The sequence below is a fragment of the Labrus mixtus genome, chromosome 1 (genome assembly GCF_963584025.1).
Source record: "Labrus mixtus chromosome 1, fLabMix1.1, whole genome shotgun sequence".
NCBI classification, from domain to species: domain Eukaryota; kingdom Metazoa; phylum Chordata; class Actinopteri; order Labriformes; family Labridae; genus Labrus; species Labrus mixtus.
In genome coordinates, this window is record NC_083612.1 from 22,242,273 (window position 1) to 22,262,323 (window position 20,051).

The 20,051-nt window shown below is 40.4% G+C and overlaps 1 protein-coding gene across 3 annotated transcripts; it reads right to left on the bottom strand.

Annotated features, from left to right (window-relative positions):
• Positions 1–238: 238 nt before the first annotated feature.
• On the bottom strand, positions 239–19,139 carry mindy2 (MINDY lysine 48 deubiquitinase 2). 3 transcript variants are annotated; one of them, XM_061038791.1, is made up of 9 exons: positions 18,122–19,139; positions 17,619–17,676; positions 15,982–16,046; positions 10,092–10,250; positions 9,129–9,231; positions 7,816–7,958; positions 5,923–6,096; positions 4,787–4,945; positions 239–4,194 (listed from the first exon to the last, which is right to left on the bottom strand). In XM_061038791.1, the coding sequence occupies exons 1-9, from the start codon at positions 19,031–19,033 to the stop codon at positions 4,012–4,014; spliced, it is 1,956 nt and encodes a 651-aa protein (XP_060894774.1). In that variant the 5' UTR covers positions 19,034–19,139; the 3' UTR covers positions 239–4,011. The 3 variants fall into 3 exon arrangements, with proteins under 3 accessions (XP_060894774.1, XP_060894766.1, XP_060894758.1); XM_061038783.1 differs by having other exon boundaries at positions 239–4,191; positions 4,787–4,975; XM_061038775.1 differs by having other exon boundaries at positions 4,787–4,975; positions 18,122–19,138.
• Between the last annotated feature and the right edge of the window lie 912 nt (positions 19,140–20,051).

The following is a 20,051-nucleotide window of genomic DNA, read 5'->3' on the forward strand; positions in this document are numbered from 1 at the left end:
AGAAAAGCACTGAACAAGCTCAAGTCCATTTAATCAAACCACCACAAGCCAAGTGTCTCAGTACAGTTGCATCTTCCTTTTTCTTTTTTTTTAAGCAAACTATTCTCAAAACCCTCAGAAGTTGCAAAATGTTTACACTTAAGTCAAAGATCTTCTTCTTCTTCTTAAGATGAACCTAATCAATCTAAATGGATATCATAACGTCTGAAAAAACTCACAACAAATGACGACAAAGCACTTATTAATCTTAGACTTTTATTATCCTGGTACTTCTAATCAGGTTGAATGTCCCTCGTCTATAAGGCATTTTGTTATATATATATCACCACATACATTATGTGACTGTAATGTGAAAGGCTACATACATTATTTGGTCATTTATGTAAATAGATGAACATTGAAACAACACAAATGAGTAACCTCCCATATTCACAAACATTGTTTTGCTTGTATGTTTTATGTGAAATATAAACACAATGGGCCGTACAAAGGAAATAAAATTCTTTCGGGAATCGATAATAAAATGTAAGTCCACTCTACATGCACCACAAAGTAAAATCTGGGAGTCTTGATATTTTGCATGAAAGAAAATGTCTCCCTTTAGATTGTGCAGCAGTCTGGATGTGTGTCTCCTACAAAAAGAATTAACATTTCCCTCCTGTGCTACATAGATGACGACACTCGAGCCTTATGGAGGAGCCTTCTTGCCTGTTTTGGTGTAAAAGTTTGAGCATAGTTAAAAGATGGACTCTGGAAAAATAACCTGAATTAGGGGTGCACCTACACCTTTTTTGCTGAGCGGGCCGTGTACCAGTGTTGTCTCATTATTTTATTTTGTACAAAAACTGCTCTTGTTTGGACAATTCAAATAGCATGTTTTAATATTGTAATTCATCTCTTCCTGATTGATGAGCTGCATGCTGGTTCTCAGGCCTCTGCACTTTTGGCTTTTTGCCTGGTATAGGTGTACCACTAACCTGAATATATCAAATTGCAGCAAGTTCTATTGAAGTGGTTCTATTGTTAACAGATGTACTCTTTCATTTTAAACCAAAACATTTAAACAGCCCTTTCATACTTTCACAAGTTCATATTACTCAGCTTGCTAAATCTACCACCCCCAAGTTCAGATCATTCTTGTGGCCATTATTCAGTTCTTCAAAGGTACCCGAAGAACAATAGCACTCCTGCACAATTTATGTTCTGTATAAAATGAGGTATGTTTCTCTTCTGTTAGTGCATATCAATGTAACAGTGCAAAAACCAATTACAACAACTACTTTTTTTTCCCCCAACGACCACCTTGTCAAAACACTAGTTTTTTTTTTTTCAGTATTTACCCCACCATCACTTTTACAAGGCATACAAGCAACCACTTGGAGACACTGAAAACACGATATCTTTCTGATCAATTCCCCTTAGGAACTAGGGTGAAACAAACACGCTACAACAAAAATGTTCAATCTGGTAGTAATGACTAGGGATAGAAAGCTAATGCACAGTAGTAAATCTGAAATAATAATTATATTAAAATTGTGTGGCATGTGTCACTGCACTCTTTTCACTCATATTAACACCTAAACACATACATTTCCAGATCAGCTCAAACTGGCCCATGTGAAGTTTCCTTTCTCAGCATTTTCACTTCAAGGAGCCACAACATAAATGATGTGAAACTTAATAAAACTAAATAAAAGCATTATGTTGCCAGAAAGTCTCCCCTCTACCTTCTCGCTCATACCTTATAAATATGTGTTATTTATTTCAGCAGCATGGGATAAAACTGCTTAAAAGTCAATGAAAAGTGTCCATAATTAATTAACAATTCTTCCTTAACCCTATCTATAGAGGCTTTTATTTTTCATCAAGTAGTCCAAGTTAACACGAGAAGAGCAGCTTAGTTCTAGTGTTAAAATCAACAAGCTGCTGCTGCAGCTGCATGCTCCTGTCCTCCAAAGTGTCAACGAAGTTACATGGATACATAGATTATTCAAAATGTGACGGACAAAGTGAGGACAGGCCGAGGAACTGTGCCGGTACATAAAAGACACTGGAGGATTTTTGTTCCTTCAGAAGAGGCCTGAGAGTATTTCTGATGTTCATGTGGAAACACGGGGATTGTCTCAGTCTGAAAATACGCCTGTTATCTTTTGTCCTATAAAGTATGTTGAAATGTATTAAGGCGATTTACATGTTTATAGTATATGTACAAAAACAAAGCCTTAGAGCGACACAAACATGATGCCCGTAACAAAGGCTTCCCACACAATATGAAGGCCTGCTGCCTACATGTCACTGACCTGTCCTGACTTTTGTTCTTGCTGAACAAAAAGTAACAGATACCCCTTTACAAGCAATCTCCTCACACATGTTGTCCCTCAGTCTGTAACAGAAGGCTTGAGTCAAGGCATCCAATTGGAATGTATAGATAGAAAAGTTTCTCAGGAGGCAGTCCCATGGTACGATAATGGCACAGGCCATTATAAGAATGCGTTAGGGAAATATGTACATCATGTGTTTGAACTTTCAAAAAGCTGCAGTGAAATGCACAAAAGTCAAAAGGTGATACCAAAGAATATCAGTTTCAGGATACATAACCCCAGGACAGATCCGTTTGTCAATATCAACCTTTAGGCCTCACTGTCTTAACAAATATCGGACATGTTTTATGTAGAAGTGTTGAGGACAAGGAGTGAAGCATCAACTTAGCACAGCTGCAGCTTAAAACCTAATCACTGTTGTATATCTTGAAGTCACAGATTTGCAGCTTGGCTGTGGGAAAAGTTTCTCAAATATTTCATGAGCTTTTTTTCCACGTTTAGAGTAATATTACCAGCAAAAGACAGAATTTTGTGGCATGTCTCTCAAAAACTTTGCTGCAGTGAAACTCTAACATATAAAAACTAAGAAAGGAGTTAATGATAGTGCCTGTGAAAAGGGGGGGGGGGAGGGCCTCCCAGAACCACCTTATACTCTCAGGGTTGATCTCCTACCAATATACAGACTCGGACACATTTCCTCAGTTCAATCCTGCAACATAATTCTCAGCTTGACTGTCCCAAGAATGTTTTTCTGAAAAACAAAAAAAGACATTTAATGTCTCCAATTTGTAGCTTAAGCACTACAATAACAAAAATTGGCTATTTCCAAAATGAAATCTGTTACATCAGTGATGCTAAGTAAATGAGACATGTTTAAACATGCTGTTATACCACATAGCACACATGTACTGTACATACCACACACATTCAAACAGAGCAGAATACAACACCGCCATACTCTGGTAAGGCAAATCTGAACAGGGCAAACTGTGATGAGTACTGTCACTGTAGCCACAGTATCTGGCATCTATCTGGTGTTAATTCACCCTTCAGAACATAGTGTTTCACAGGGGAAAACATACTGTTACAATGATTTCTAACAGAGAAAACCCCTCTCAGCTCACAGAAGAAATAAACCTCTCCCAAAATATTCCTCTTACATGGATACAAACTTAAAATGTGAATCTTGGCATCAACAGCTTACTTAAAAAACTCAACTGAAACCAAAAGATTGTGTCTTTCCATATATATACGTTTTGTAAATATTGATAAGTACAACAAAAAGCTTATAAGCTGCAAAAAAATGAAAATGAATGAAATGAATTATTTAAAAAATGTTGAGTGTGATGTTTTGTTTCTTCAGATTGTGTCTTGCTATAAAACATACCACCCCACATCACAAATATAGTGCACTGTGCAACTTGTAACAAAGTTTGGCTGACTCTATGAAAGATACAGGGGTAGTTGTCGTTGTAGTGTCCCTTCCTCTGGTGTCCAGGTTCTACTGAGGATAGAGGATAGCAGGCACCAGTGGTTTGGGAGCAGCAGATCCTCTGTTAGTCTTGTCGCGTCCCCTCCTCAAGCGTCTCCTTCCCTTATTTGTTGCCGAGTAGGGGGGGTCGCGTCCCCTTTCTCACAGAAAAGCAAATGCACAAAACACTCACGCACAGTCACACAGACACGCTGTATGTTACAAAATAACACATTTGTCTTTATCCTTCGATTCTTTCTTGGCTTTGCGCTCGCTGCTTGAGGATTGTTTTCCCGGGCTGGCCGTGGTTCCGGCTGCTGCCGCCGTCCCCGCGCCGCCTGCTGCTCCTCCTGCACCTCCTCTGTCTAACTCGTCTACCTCAGCAGGCTCCTGCTGGCCCTGCTGCAAGAACACAGCAAGAGTACACAGTTATAGATATGCGTCTTAAAAGCAAAGCTAATGGTTGTTCTTAAAAAAAAAAAAAAAAAAAGTAAATGTGAAATAATATTGTAACAAAATACCTAATAAGATATAACATAACCCCAGAAGGGTCAGGCTCTGTTTTTATATTTTATATTTATATTTTTGATATTCATGATTTTATTATTTTTAAACAGAGACAAAAAAGGAACAAAACTGGAGGGATATGCTTTTGTTTCTTTCCTCTTTTGCCCTATTCTGATCTTTATATTTTTTATATATAAACCTTACCTATCTGCAACAAGAAGGTGTAATGACTATCCTTTGAAAGATAATGTCTGTGGGATGGCCTCACACTAAAGGATGGCATCATCTAAAAAAGAAAAATACAAATAATCATCCCTTTTCATCCTCAGTTCCCCCTTTATAGCTCAAACCTTCTGATGCAGACATCCACCTGTTTCCGAAACACAACATCCTTCCCTCTGTGCTACATTAAACACCCCAGAGTTTTTGTAAGTCTACCTTCCACTCCCTCTCCCACCTGCTTCTGTCTCCTCCAGCCCCTCCCTACCTGTGCCTGTGCTGCTGCTGCAGCCGCCTGCTCCTGCTCTTGCTCCTGGTAGTATTGCGATGCTCGTCGGTCCTCTTCTTCCTGCAGCTTCTTGGCCAGTTCCAGGTCGCTGATGCCTTCTGGGAGTTGCTCCCACTGTAGATCCTGACTCTGCTGCTCCTGTTGCAACGACAGGGCCATCAGATAGTCCTGACACACATGAGCAGGCACAAAGCGAGCGAGAGAGAGGGGGAGAGAGAGAGAGAGAGAGAGAGAGAGAGAGAGAGAGACTTGGTGAGCTACGAGCAAAGCTGTCAATGCTTTAAACTGCAATAAACTATGCTATACAAAATAAAGGCTATTTATGTATTTTTCATTCATTTTCATTTGCTGTCCTATCTTCTTTATAATCTATATAGGTATAAGTTGTGATGTAATTTACAAAACCTCCTTTATAATGGTGGTATCCATTTATGCAGTGTACTCTATTTTGTCGTATACTGTCACCGCAAAGACCCAATTTCCCAACTGGAATCAAAGTTTTCTTCAATCTGACTGAAATGATTATAAGTGCAGAAAATTGCCTGAATAGATTTTTCTCACCAACCCTATCTTGTAGATAAAGAGGTCTGAGCCTGAGTAAACAGGGAGTATAAAAAATAAAAGCCCCCATGTTCTAATCTAGTCTGTCTGTCATGTTTGGGAGCCGCTCAGAAAGCTCTGTGTCTCTGGACCAGTCTGGCCGATAAATGAGCAGACAGCTGTGAAACAACACAAACATTCCCAAGAGACACAATGCATTAAGGGAAAGTTTGCAAAGCCCTATTATGTACTTTTCAGGCTGTAATATGTGTGAGTGAAAAGCTGAAATTGGGAGCTATAGCACATCAATTATTGAGAAATCATGTTTCCATTTTTTTAGTCTTGAAGGGTGGATTTTTATTGTTATACATAGTTTTGTTTTGTTGTGTCTCTCCTGTCCACTGGTTCTTTTTGAATATCTGTAAACTGCGTAAGATGGCCAGTATGACATGATTGATCTTGTACACTGTCTCTGCCTTTGTGGCATGAAGAGCAATGTCATGGTAAAGCATATCATGGTTTTCAGAGTGGATAATTGCTGGTTCTGCTAGTCTTGCCTGCCACAGTGCTCAGACCTGGTCTATCTGATCCTGCTGTCCTCGATATACAGTCTCTGGATCAGAAGGAGGTCGCAACCGGAACTCGGAATCGCAGAAGTTGCCGTCTCCGTCAACATTGTGTAGACTCTCCCAGACTACCTTCTCTTCCGTCAGGAAACCTTGATCAGTGACCAGGAGGTACAGCTGGCCCTAGTAAAGCAACCACAAACAGTACACATTACACACACTCAACTTGACAGTGTCACACTGTGCAGACACTGTGCACACCCACACATATATACATAGTGGTTTATTAAGTGTGACTGTATGAACAAGTCCATGCAAAAGAGTGCAGATGAGTGAATACAAGAGAACTTAAGCTGTCAAGATAAGTTATCTGGGGGTAAGAGGTGATGCACAAAGCTCTGCTGACATTGGCAGCTATACAGCACTTTCCACAATATATCCCCTGAAGATAACAGGATAGGTCTGCTCTGACACGACTAGAACGCTGTGGGCAAGGGCTGATGGGAGGCATACACGCATGCCCTGAATTAGGTAACTATTAGACTCTCAAGATTGGGCAAATATTTTAAATCTGTTAAAATTCCCACGTAGCTTTTTTTTCCCCAGTTTTAAGAGCATGCTATTAAATATCTGTTTACAGAGCACTATGGAAAAATATTGAAGAGAACAGGAAAAGTATTGGAGGCAGATTGTAACACTTGAAGCCGCGTACTGGCTTTTGATCGCTCCTCTTTGGGCTCAAAAACAACCATCTCAGTTTTGTCTTGGTTTGACTGAAGAAAATTATGGAACATCCACTCATTAATTTGTTCATTGCATCTACCTAGCACTTGTATGTCGATTATTGTGTCATCAGCGTAGTTGTGTTAACTTACTTTGTTGTTTTCTATATTCTGAGCCAGTGGGAGCATGTAGATGTTAAACAGAAGAGGCCCCAGGATGGAGCCTTAGGGAACTCCACTGTCCTTTAAGTCATACTCAAACCAGTTTAGTACTGAACCAGAAAGTTCAGAAAGTTCTACGGTCAGTCAAGTAATGTATTATGGTCAATTGTGTGAATGCCAAACTCATATCCAGTGGTAATATTTTTATTTTTATTTATTTAACCTTTATTTAACCAGGTTGGTCCCATTGAGATTAAAAACCTCCTTTTCAAGGGAGACCTGGCCAAGACAGGCAGCAGAAAAAACACAAAGTTACAGACGGAAATAAAAAGAGAGACACAGTACAATTTACAAAGCACAACATTTTGGATTAAAATAGAGCCATCTATGAGTCATATCTGGGACTCAGTAATAAAACTCAAATTAAGCCAATGTCTCTGTTTAAGCAGATGTCATTAAACACCTTAACAACAGCAGTTGTGATGCGATCCTGACTGGAAAACAAACATCAAAGCAGTTGATAAGTGTCAATAAGTTATTTAACTGTTAAAAAACAAAAAAATTCAAGTATTTTTGCTTATAAATGGTAGATTTTATTTAGGCCTAAAAATGGTTCATTATTGACTTGTCTAGGTTGTTCTTTTTCAACAGTGGATGATGACTGCTGTATTTAGGGCCTGTGGGAAGACACCTGTGAGAAGTTTATCATCTGTAACAGATCTGACAGGGTTTTTATCTCAAAGACACAAAATTGAAAAGCCTGTTCAGGATTGCAAAGATAGTTTTGCCTTTATCTGCATACACATCAGCAATGCGACCGACAGAAATATACCATTATATTGTAGGGGCTTGTATCATCCTTATTAATTTACAATTTTACATACAAGTCACAGTAACTATCCTGTGGAAGCAAAGGGCTTCCATGTAGTTTTCAGTTTTGACTCAGGGACACATCCTGACCATTTTGCAAATACCCACCGTAACTGTTAAGATGCTGTCATTACTATTCAATTCTGACCTTGTATTTGATCATGGTGCTGAAATGGTTATTCCTGAAAAAGACACAGAGCTCTCCCTCCTGCACAGTGGATGTGAGCTCACATAAGCCATGATAGGTCAGCTGTGTGGCTGTGCTGCTCAGAAACTGCTCTGCAACGATGCCTGGGACGAAACATGCAGGGAACAAAAAAAGAGATTGAGTTTTAGAAAAAAGCAAATCAGAAACATGGATAGATGATAGACTTGATGATGATATTTCATTGTATCTTTACGTCCCTGTTTTTGCAATTCAAAATGGATTTGAAATTGTGTGATGATGCTTTTATTTTGACACGAGTGTTGATCAGCGAGAAACTAAACTTGTTTTGAAAACAATCAATAATTTAGTTAAGGGGGTGCAGAGTTTAATTTGTTACTCAGATACAAACTATTTTTTGGTAAACATTATTTTATGGTTGGACAAATGGATGAGTCATCGCTCCATAGTCAACAAACAAGAATGTCTGACTCATAATGAAGGTGGGTCACTATTTGGAAAGCATTTGGGAAACCCTACTGTCATGTGTGTAGTAGCTGTTTGAACATTCAGACTCTGAATGTGCTGCTGGAAGCGGTTACTATAGTGAACCCAATATAGGCTGAGAGGCAGATGGTGAGGGACATCTGTGAGACAGAACAGCATTTAGTTTGGAGCCCACATAATTGTGTGATCCTCAAACAGACAGAGGAGAGCGGAGCAGCCTGGCCCAGAAAGAACCACAACTTTTATGGAAAGATCGAAAAGTAACTATTGAATTGTTGAAGTTGAATATTTTAGGATATTAAAGCATTAGAACTGAGATGTTTATTTCTCTCAGCGTTACATAAGTGCATCAGCATCAACTATTTAAATCAGGTCCTCAAAGGAATTATTCTAGCCTACAAAAGCAGAAACACAATGAAAAAGGAGTGAATGCCAGTATCAATATGACCATCCACTAAAGCTTTGATGTGTTCACTTGGCATCTGCCCAGCTGAAAACTACTCAGGAAGCTCAGTGTTGAAAGAGCAAATGTTTTGAGTGAAGTTAGTGACAGCTGGCAAGAAAACCGTGAGCTGTGGAAGTAGGTCATTAGATGAGTGGTCACATGTATGTCCTGGTTTTATTTCAGTCTGTCCTGTGGTTTTCTGCAGAATGCATTCGTCCTAGACAGTCCAGTTAACATTTCTCAAGTAGTGAATGTGTGACAGAGTTAATATTATACCTGTGCCACTAAGTGAAAGGGAATACAGGATGTTGTTTCTATTTCCCTCTGCAGTGGGATTAAAGAGAAGTGAAGGGAGAACACCCACCTTCCCCTGCCAGCTCACTGTTCTCAGACTGTTTGCAGGATATTATCTTCTCCACCAGCTGGTTGTAACTGCAATTGCCCACTGCCTTGACAATGTCATGCATCTGCAAACAAAAGATAAAAACGTTGGGAAAGAACATTCACCGAGCTGTATTCCTGAAAGTCAGAGTGCAAAATGTATAACAGAGTAAAAGTCCAAAAGTAAAAGAAGAGAGCTTCATTCTGAAACTACTATCACTGTGTAGACTTGATTTCTTTTGAGTTCACACAACTAAACTGGACCGCATTTAAGCATTCATTCTCTTTATTTAGGGTTGACTGAACTATCATTTTGACTTGACAAAAAACAAGAACACACAGACCACATCCACAGGACAGTGTATCAGTAGAGATGAGATTAGAATGAATTCAAAAACCAAAGTACTATTCATCTTTCTTCATTAAAATTACAAAGTAGAAAGTGTCAAGGAAAGGCTCTCCTGTGTAAACATCCAAAATCATTTTGTAACCATGACAACATGTTTATTTGGCAGACTAAGCATACTTGACAATTTTTGACTATTGCATTTTATAATGAAATGCATTAAATAAACAATTTATTTTTCAAACTATTGAACAGCAACAACTGTCCACCCTACATGGTTCATGACTTCTAGCTTCCACACTATTAAAACCTTATTCTTTCTTAGCTATTTATGTCACTCAGGTAGATTAATAAACCCATAAGAAGAAATAAAGTTCAGTAAAACTCAGCGACCAGAGCAGCCTGATGTAGAGCTGAGGAAACATTGAAGGGGTTAAATATCACTTCACCATTACAGCATTTAAAAAAACAGACAGCTGCTCTCAGAACAAAAACAAATAGAAAGAGTTACAAGGTTAAATTGGAGGAAAGTAAAAAAAACAAGTTTATTTCAGGGATGTGGAGAGAAACAGCAGCAACAATCAGTCAGGTCCAGCTCACCTGGGGGTCAACCAGCCAGCCGTGGTAGAGAGGGATGTCCAGCAGATCAAATACGATGCATTCTGGGGTGTACTCAAAGACTCGCACCCCTGTGAACTTGACATTCACATCCAGACCTGTCTGCAACTTGTGCAACACTGCCATGGCATCGCTCATGTTCTGGGAAGCACAGAGAACAGAGGGTCAGATCTTGGTTTAAAAACTGCATGATGACTAGTGCTACAGAACGATGGGACCATTATACAGAACCACACACTGCATCCAATCCAGCTGTTTGCATTTACTGTGAGCTGTCTCATTTGATAAGTTGTTCCCGCTTGTCTGCACACTGTCATCAAAGCTACAGAAATAAACTTTTCGGTCTTTATTAGTAGCCATTAGCTGCTGTTTATACATCACACAAAAAGTGCTCGCATTTACTCATAACTTGTCCGTTCTCCTGCCTTACTGTATAGTAACTCCACTGACTTTTAGTTGAATGTTTTGATATTTACTGCACTTATTATGTTTCGCTCTGCTTACTGTCAATCAGCCTTCAACCACAGGGAGAAATCCAGGTCTCTGCCAGGAAAGCATTTGATATTACATTTCTGTGTAAGCTCTCAGGCGTATCATTGGGAGACATGATATAATATTACTAAGGGACAGACAGAATATCAGGAAGATTTGGCAGTGTTGTGCCATCCATTAGCCTTGCTTTAAACGGCTGCCTTTGTTTGATTTTTTTGGAGGACATTTCTGAATATCTGAATTTTCTGAATGGTGGTCAAAAGACAAATGACAGATTGGGGCTAAAATGAGTTCAGGCTAGTGGATCCTCTTAACACAACAACATAATGTTCAGGTAGAATGGATTGCACTTCTTTTTTTACTACTTTCCAGAATATTAACTTCAAATGTGTTTTGAAGATAGCTCTGCTTTATTTCCTTGTTAATTGTTTAGCACCAATACACCAAGTCAAATTCCTTGTATGTGTAAATGTACTTGGCAATAAAACCCGATTCTGATTCTGATTTAATGTCTTTACTTTCAGATGATGTGAGATGACTCACTTTAGCAGAAGGTATGTACTGACGTCCACTCTCGCCCTCACAGCCACTCGCACACACACACACTATCAGCAGACTGAGCGGGACCAGGCGAAAACACACACACACGTTAAAACAAGACAGTATTAGCCATTACATTCTGGACAGTCAGTGGTTTGTGATATAGATGTGTAGTGTATGTAGCTGTACACATGGCTGGTATTGTTTCCCCCGAAACAAAGCCTTGAGGCATGAAGAGGCCTACAGTAGGTTTAATGTTTTATCTTGATACACCGACTGAGAACCAACCTCAGAGCCAGAACACAAAAAGAACTGCTCTGGGTTATATTCAGCAGAATCATCCAGGGAACCCCAGGCTCAGACCTCCAGACCTGTTTTGCAGCAGCAGCCTGTTCAACATTTCTGCCAGCTTCAAATGATTGCTGCTTGTTCTTGGTATGAGTATGTAATGCTATTATACGTTTCATCCTACAAAAATTGCTGTCTTTTTTATTTTAGTTTAACAAAGACACTGGGAACGTATTGCTTCACTTTGCATGGTATGTCTTTGGCCTTCAGCAGTCTTTCTAAATCTCTGCAGCCAATTCTGCATGATTAAACAGTTGTTGAGTATGTTAAGTGACATTGTGTTTTCTCCAAAATATAACAGACTTTACTGCAACTTCTGCTTTCCTTTTATATCAGCTTTTATGCTCTTCAAAGGAACAACGGTGTCAGTAACAAGTTGCATTAAAATAATCTTCAATGATGATCTTCATTAGGCTCTGTGGGATATAATACGTTTTATTTTGTTTGTGTTCTCCTATAATCATGGGAGAATGAAGACACTGTCATGCTGATTTTTTTCTTTTTATAACAATGAAAAATCATTCAAACTGTGTCGCTGTGTCGTGTGAAATAGACAAATCTGAACACAGAAATATTCACCTGTAAGATGTTGTTCTCCTCTCTCTTAGTGTGAGAGACTGAGTTCAGTGGTCATATACAAAATAATACAAAAAAACGATTTTAGGATTATTTCTAGGTAAGAAATAATTGCACACTTTGCTTTGCCTAAGTTTTTTTTTCTTTAGAGACATTGCTGTAGTGGAGCTGATGATTTTTCCTGCTTGTATCTATGGCTAAAGAGGTAAAGGTTTTATTAGTATAAAGTTATTAATTTAACTTAAATCAGCAAGTGATCCGTTGAACAGGCGTACAACTACCAATCGTCCTTTCATTCTATCTGCAGAACGACCTTTTACTGCACCGTGTTAGAGAATGTACTCTACTCACTTCATGTCATGCACTCACACACCTGAGAAACAAACAGACTCATTCTTGCGTTCAGCCTCTGAGCACTGTTTCCCAGCTGCCTCTGAACTCTGCTGCCATTTAACTCTGAGAGCAAGATCAACCTTGCAGCTGAGCCCCACTACTCTGTTGCAAGCGTGTAGTTGTAAGGTATAACTATTAGATTTCAACACAAGCGGGGAGAGAGAGAGAGAGAGAGAGAGAGAGAGAGAGAGAGAGAGAGTGGAGACACAAGAAAAATATCCAAAAGCAGAAAATCACTACTCACACCAAATTACCCCGACTCTTAAATTGCAGGTTTCTTTGCAGTTTCACTAAATGTAAACAGGACTGAATGACAATTAGTGATGTGAACTTAACATTTTTTATGTCTAGAGAGGAAAACAACAATAAAACGTGCACCAGCTGGCCTAGCAGGTAGTTTGTGTGCCCCATGAACAAAGGCTGTTCTCCTCAAAGCAGGCAGCGCAGGTGTAGGAGCCATTTTAGTGTGTGTGTGTATTCATGTGTTGTATTTCAATGGGTTTGGTTCATATGTTGATTTGTTTACTTGGTTTGGACATGAGGTGGTGATGGTTGATGATTTGGGTTAATTGGTCAGGTGGTATGGTTGAATGTCTATAGGTCATGGTGAGCAGGAAATCTGTGCATAGGTGGTGGGAACATACGGTTCCTATCGTACTTAACATAACAAACGAACGACAACAGACATCTATAAATCTCGGCATTAAGAACTCATCATATCATAATCACGGTTTGTCTTTGCTTGATATGTTACAATGAACGGGAACTTCACAAAGTCATTTCATTTTGGACATTTGTTTATTTTTACGCGTCAAGACCTTTTCACACACCTCTGCAAGTGGCTAAAAGCTCGATTAGAAATTTGGACATTAGATAGTCACTAACACCAGGCTCCTTTCCCACATGTCATTCCCTACTTTCTCTCTCTCCATGGTTACCGACTTTATCCACTGTCCTATCTGAATAAAGGCGTAAAAAAGCCTTTACGGTTTATTCAGCTGAAAAAACAACAACAACAACGACATGTTACAATATGAGACATTTTCAAACACAGCACTGGATTGATTACAGCAGCAGATACTGTACGTCCCATTAGCAGCAAGCTACTCCAGCTTTGCCGCTTTGGTGTGTACATCCGAGGTGAAAAGCCCGCAGCTGGCCCCTCTGAGTGTGTGGATTAGGAGGCTTGTGAGCGGCAGTGATGGCAGGATTAGCAGGCTTGTGTAATGGACCACTTCTCTTCACTTTAGGGGCAGAGGGCTCCGACAGCAGATGAGCGCTTTGAGATCAGCTGATTAGCACTGAATCACTCACATTCATCTGTGCTTATGTTGGATACATCGCCATAGTACAACATAAGCACAGAACACTGCTGAGGCTTTTTGGTGTTATTTTTTTTTTCACTCTTCAGAGTAAGTGCCTGAAGGTAGAACCCCTCTGCTGCAATCTTTTTTTGTTTATGATCATGAAAAGTTCACCTCGTCAAATTCCTGAGTAAATGTTGACACATTCAGCCAGATATAAAACTATAATGAAGCCTCACCCTACAGCTGCGTTAACGAAAAGAGTCTGATTATTTTCTCAGTTTTTGGCATTCTGAGATAAAAACTAAAACTTTTCTCCTATGCAACACATTTTTGCTAAGAAAGGTGTACTAGATGGGAAAACTGTTTCATTTTGTCACGTGACTGGTAGTTGTGATTCTCCCTGCCAGCACGTCTAACACATGCCTGTAAAACTACAGTATACACACACGTAATGTAATCACACATTAGTGAGCGTTGCAAATAATGAACGTTTTATGTGACTGGACCTTTCCACAATGTGGGTCATACTTTCATGAATCCTGCCACACTCATCAGCAGCTGCTCTACATTTTGGTTGGATTAATCATCAAGCTAATCTAATGTTTCTAATGTTTGTCAGCCCCTATTTCAATACATTAGGCGGACGGACCAGCTCGGAATATAATGCAATAATCTAATGATTCACTTCCAGCAAAAAGATGGATTCAAGAAACATTTGTGAACAAGCCCAATCACTGTGACACCTATACTGAAAACAGGTTTTCTTACACATGATAACTCCTCTCCTCCAGTAGTTGAACAGTGGGTATGGAGGAGAAGCTTTGTGAGAGTGCTGGGTCCACTGAGATAAAAGCAGAGCAAAACTACACTCTCACTTCCACCGCTCTGCCAAGTAAATATTTAACAATAGCTAAAGAGCAGCAATGCAGCTGCTATTTTAATCCTCGCACACTCCTGCGACAGATGATGTTTTTTTGGCTGAGTTTAAAAATAGAACTTCCTCGGTTGTGATCTCCAACAGCTCTTTTCTAAGTCAGTCTGACTTCAGTTGTGTCTTACATAGATCCAAAAGGCAGCGGAAGCACATTTCTGCTGGGTATATATATATATATAAGAGGACACCAAACACATTGCATATCTTAGATATCCAGCTCCCACTGTAGTCTCCACATCCTGTGTCACCCGCAGAACACGGACGTGAGGACACACACACACATGTTAAAGAGCTCCCAGGCCAGTGTCCAGGATTAGACTGCCATAATAACTATGCAACACAAACTTCCAACCACTCCCTTACTTTAACTGTGCATGCCGAAGACACCGCTGATATATTTAAGAGCTTGTATTTCAGCTCAACTTAAATTTAGAACAAACTCAGCCATGACCGTATATAAAGAATACTGCAAATTATTTTACCTGCTCTCTAAAGGAGGGGCAAGTGTAGCTTCAAATCATTCACAGATGTGCTGGTGCTCTGCCACGCAAGGGGAAAGGAGGTACAGCCTCTCTCTCTCTCGCTCCACAGGCAGGCAGTGGAGATGGGAGGAAGCAGGCGAGCTGCAGCTCCATCTCCAAGTGCCTCTTACGGTGAGCCACACACACATCCAAACATAGAAACCCGTGCATGAACACACCAACAGCCTCGGTAATAGCCAGGAGCTGAACCCAGCCATGCGTCTCTAAGCATTCACAGCCATGTGAAACAACATAATCTGACACTCCTGACCCCTGTTTGTATTTCCTAGGCCTTGCGAGACACATCTTATGTAACCGATAGAGCAGTTGGGGGGAAAAAAGATAAGCTGTAGTTTATGGGGTTTGTAATCGACTGGATGCGTATTTCCATTTTATAGCACAATCAGCTGACCTCCTCTGGTCAATCTCAACGCACACATGCACACTCGCTTAGCTGTGAGCATGCTTTAGTGTGCAGTACATCAGAGCAGTGTGTGCGTCACTTTATATACTGGAGTGAATATTCATTAATGACAGTAAAAATGGCGGCAATATTTTGAGTTTGCAAAGAGACAAAGTGAGAGCTCAAGTTAAACATAGTCAATTACGGGGTATACACAGAGAGGGAGAGATAGACAGAGAGTCCATCCCAAAGGCCTTGCATCCCTGCAGCGGCTTATTAATACACACACAAACAAGCGAAAACACATGCTCGCTAAACGCTAAATAATATTATTCAGAGCTGATTGAGCAAGCCTCACCTGCTCATAGTTTAGCCGCTGGGCTTCCGATATCTCTTTAGGCTTGGTTTCCAGAATGTAGTCCCCTGCAGAGGAACAGAAGGAGAGAGACGTTGCCAGACTTATATTGTTGTGACAGAAAAACAAGAGGGGTAGAACTGGCCAGCTGTTTCCTCTGAATACGCTGTGCCAAATATGTAGAACCAGCTGAGTCCCTGTCCACTGTGGAATCACCTGAAAGCTTCATGGCCACAGTTCTGTAGCAGAGTGACCTGAAGCAAGCAGCACAGTCTGGCATGGTACCATGCTAATACAATCCTTTAGTTCTCTATTTTCAGAAACATTCAACATTTGGCATAGACTGAATAACAGAAATCTATGAAAATGAATTCTTGTTATCGCTGTCAAAAGTGTGATTGCAGTCTACGTCTTACTCGCAAAACTCTTGTGCAAGTATTTTTTCAGAGATGCTTCACAGAGACTCTTTGATGTATAAGGAACTGGCGAGCGCATCACGCTGGACTGTCAACACACACTTTTCCAGTGACTAACTCAGAGATCTGCCATCAACATCCTGTCATCTACAGCTACATTAACTTAAAACAGCTTGCATGAAGCAAAGAAAAATCGTTTTAAGATGTTTACTTGAAGCTGTATTAGTGTCAAATCCTTAAACCCCTATTAGGAGTATAGTAATTTATTACAGTGTGAAGAAAAAACGTATTTGATTTTCTATGAATGGTACAAGTTAGCACGCTTAATGATGCTAATTAACTGAACTCTTATTTATGTAGCAATCCGGCTCATGGTGTCTTTGTAGCTGTGTTTGTATGAGCAGCGTTTAAAAAGAAGGAACCTCTCACTGCTGTGGACTGCAGTACTGAACTGTTCACTCCTTCAATATTTGTTTCCATCTGCCTCTATGGGCCCACATCACTGGCATGCTCTACTACTGAGTGATCAGCACCACCCACTTTTAACACAACAGCTAAACTTCATCACTCTTGGTGTTTGTGTCTAAGTGCTATAAACAACATTGCTAAGTTAAGAGTGTGTCCAGCATCCACAGAACATTTTACAAGATTCACATGCGACAAAACATAAATGAGCACTTTTAGGGGGGCATGCAAATAGTGATAAAATACTTGTCTAAAATGTCTTAATTATGTAAGCATGATGAACTGACTTGAGAGCTCTCTATTTTGATAGAGTCATTTGAAATATGAAGGGCAGGATACATCCAGAGAGAAAAGATTGCACTGGTTTCCTATCCAGCAGCAGATTGGATCACAGGGGATTCTCAAGTTCTGCTCTCTTCCTCTGTTCACTCTGGTATATATATCTGACCTTTAAGTATGTTAACAATCATCTGAGAGGATGTGAGACACAAGAATGTTTATCAGGCTATTCAAACTCCGGCCAATTGTAAATGCAAGCCAGCATGCTATAATTTTGGTAAGTTACATTATAAATGTGTAATATTCTGCATATAAGCATTCAGTGTTGTATTGTTAATGTGGAGCCATAAGAAACAAGCCATGCAGAAGTGTGCCTGATTCCATGAGGTGGCATAATAATAATAACAACAATTTCATTGTTCCCCTTTGATCAATAACGTGACATCAACGTGCTCTTGTGTAATCTGTTTAAACTCTCACCAAGATACTCCATCAGTTGCTCAGCAGTGATAATTTCCATCATGGGAGGCATCTTAACCTGCAAGAGACATATTGACACCGGCTGTCCGTTAATTTGTTCCCACATACACGACCGAGAACTGCAAAATGTACTGTTGTGGTGACACTAATGTGAAAGAGCTGTTGATAGTTAAGATTGCCCAATTGTGTGATGCTTAAACATCTTGTCTTGTTTTATGTGGATCCAAGGAAGAGCAATTGCTATTGTGGAAAAACAAAGGATATCCTATGCAAGTAGATAACTTAACACATGTCAACCAATGTGCTAAGGTTTGACAATATCTCATAACTCTGACAGATATATATATATATATAATGCTGACATGTAGGGGCAAAGGGTTTTAGTAAAAGTTCTCATTCTAGGTTGTTTGTGTTAACATGTATTAATGATAATTGTAAAAATAAGCCTTTCAAATTTGAATTGTGCTGATATAGCTCAGAGAGCCATTGATCCATGCTTTTACCTTCCATGCAAGCAACAGGACGTTCATAATTGCCAGTAATGGACAGGGACCATTCTCGTTCTGGGTGATGATCGGCGTGTTCTCCTCCCTCCACTTGATCCACTTAATGTGGTATATGGACTGGCCAGCGGCCCGGTCCTTAGCGCACGCAGTCTTTGTTCCATCGGCCCCGTATTCGTTCTTCAGGGCCAGGGCCAGTCCTCCGTCCTCCAGCCCCTCACTGTTCAGGTCGGAGCTGGGGCAGGAGTTCAGGTTGGAGAAAGACTCGAGTGAATCTATGCTTCTGGACTCTCCTCCGAGGCTGGGATCGGGGTCACTCCCACTCGGCAATCCCTCCGATAAGGTGTGCTCCCCGGACAGCCCAGACTTGACGTTTGCTGTGGTTACATTGTCCGGACAAAGATGAGTCGGTTTGACAAGTTTTGTCGATTCACTTTCTCCACAAACCAAAACCTCAGCCTGCACATCTGTAATCTCCTTAGTGGGAGGTGAGGACGGGCCGTCGGGTTTGTTGTTTACTAACTTTGAGGCACCACCCTCGCTATCTCCTACACCCAGCAACGAGTTATGCCCCATCCCGTTACTGATCCGATCCCCGGACCCCGACAACGATCCGCTAGCCTCAGTGTCCTTCTTCTTCTCCTCCTGCACTGAAAGGACTTCGATCACCTCTGTCAAGTTAGACTTACCAGCACTGGATGTGACATTAACAGCGCTAGGAGTACCAACATTTGTGGTGCTGTTATTGCAACTAACGTTAACCAAAGTACTGAGAGCAGCCTCACTATTCTTGCATTTCTCGGTTGCTCCTTTCACTCCTCCAACAGCCGAAACATCGCCCATCTTGCCCGCAATCGTGGCACACAACGAGCTCCCATCAGTGTCTCGATGCAGGTTTGCATTTTTCTCCATTTTGATTTACAGACTGTCGACAGATTTTAGCTAAATTTCAGCAGCAGCTTCGGTCCCAAAGACGCCATGACAACTCTGCGAGTGACGTCATCTGAGTGAATTGCTTTCAGGCCGAGCAGGGGCAGGGGGCGGTAGACAACTATCGGCAAGGCGGTGGTGCGTTTGGGTAAACTCGTATTCTTCACTTTCCTAAGTTTCTCACTCTAATAGAGAATTTATAGGCTGAACAATTCACTTAACTAAGTTATGCTATGCTATATTAAGACTGTAATTACTAGATTAAAATGTCAACGGATATATTACCGTCATTAAAAAGAAACAAATTTAATTCTCGTCCACCTTTCAAACAAAAGTTTAGCCATTTGATTTTCCCCAAATGCATGTTCAATCAATATCTATCTCTGAGAACCTTCCACAGGCTATTCTTTCGGTCTTAATCCAGACCACCGTTTATGTCCAGGAAACGTAGAAGAGTACAGGATTTGAAACATGTTCTTAGCGGGAGGAGGAATACAATTCGTAGCTATTTACACACATTTGAAATCGACGAATGAAAAGGCTCTTGTACGAGGAAATGTAAGGAGCATGAACAGAGCCCTACCGTACCCGTGACAGTTTTGCGTACGAGTTCTCGCGGACTTGTGTGGCCATAATAATCTCGCGTTGATAGACTGCTTCACTACTCTAGAGACAGGCGACTTGTTTGAACCAGATGTAAAGGTTGAGCATTTGAAAAAAGAAATGTTTTATTTTTCTAAACAGATGCGGAATAGTGTCTAATAATTAATTAATTGTAAGAAATGACCGTCCTAGAATAAATTCATTTTACAAATCGAGTCAATCCACTTGCAATACGTGTTTGCAGCCGCTAGGTGGCAGCAATTACTTGACTGAATAGACTATGAAACATTAACTGAGATGAGTGGGCGATTTATGACTCTCTTCATAGAGTTTCATAGGCAGATCTGTTTATCAAACTGTATAAAATTCTCCATCCATCAGAACGCAAATCCCTTAT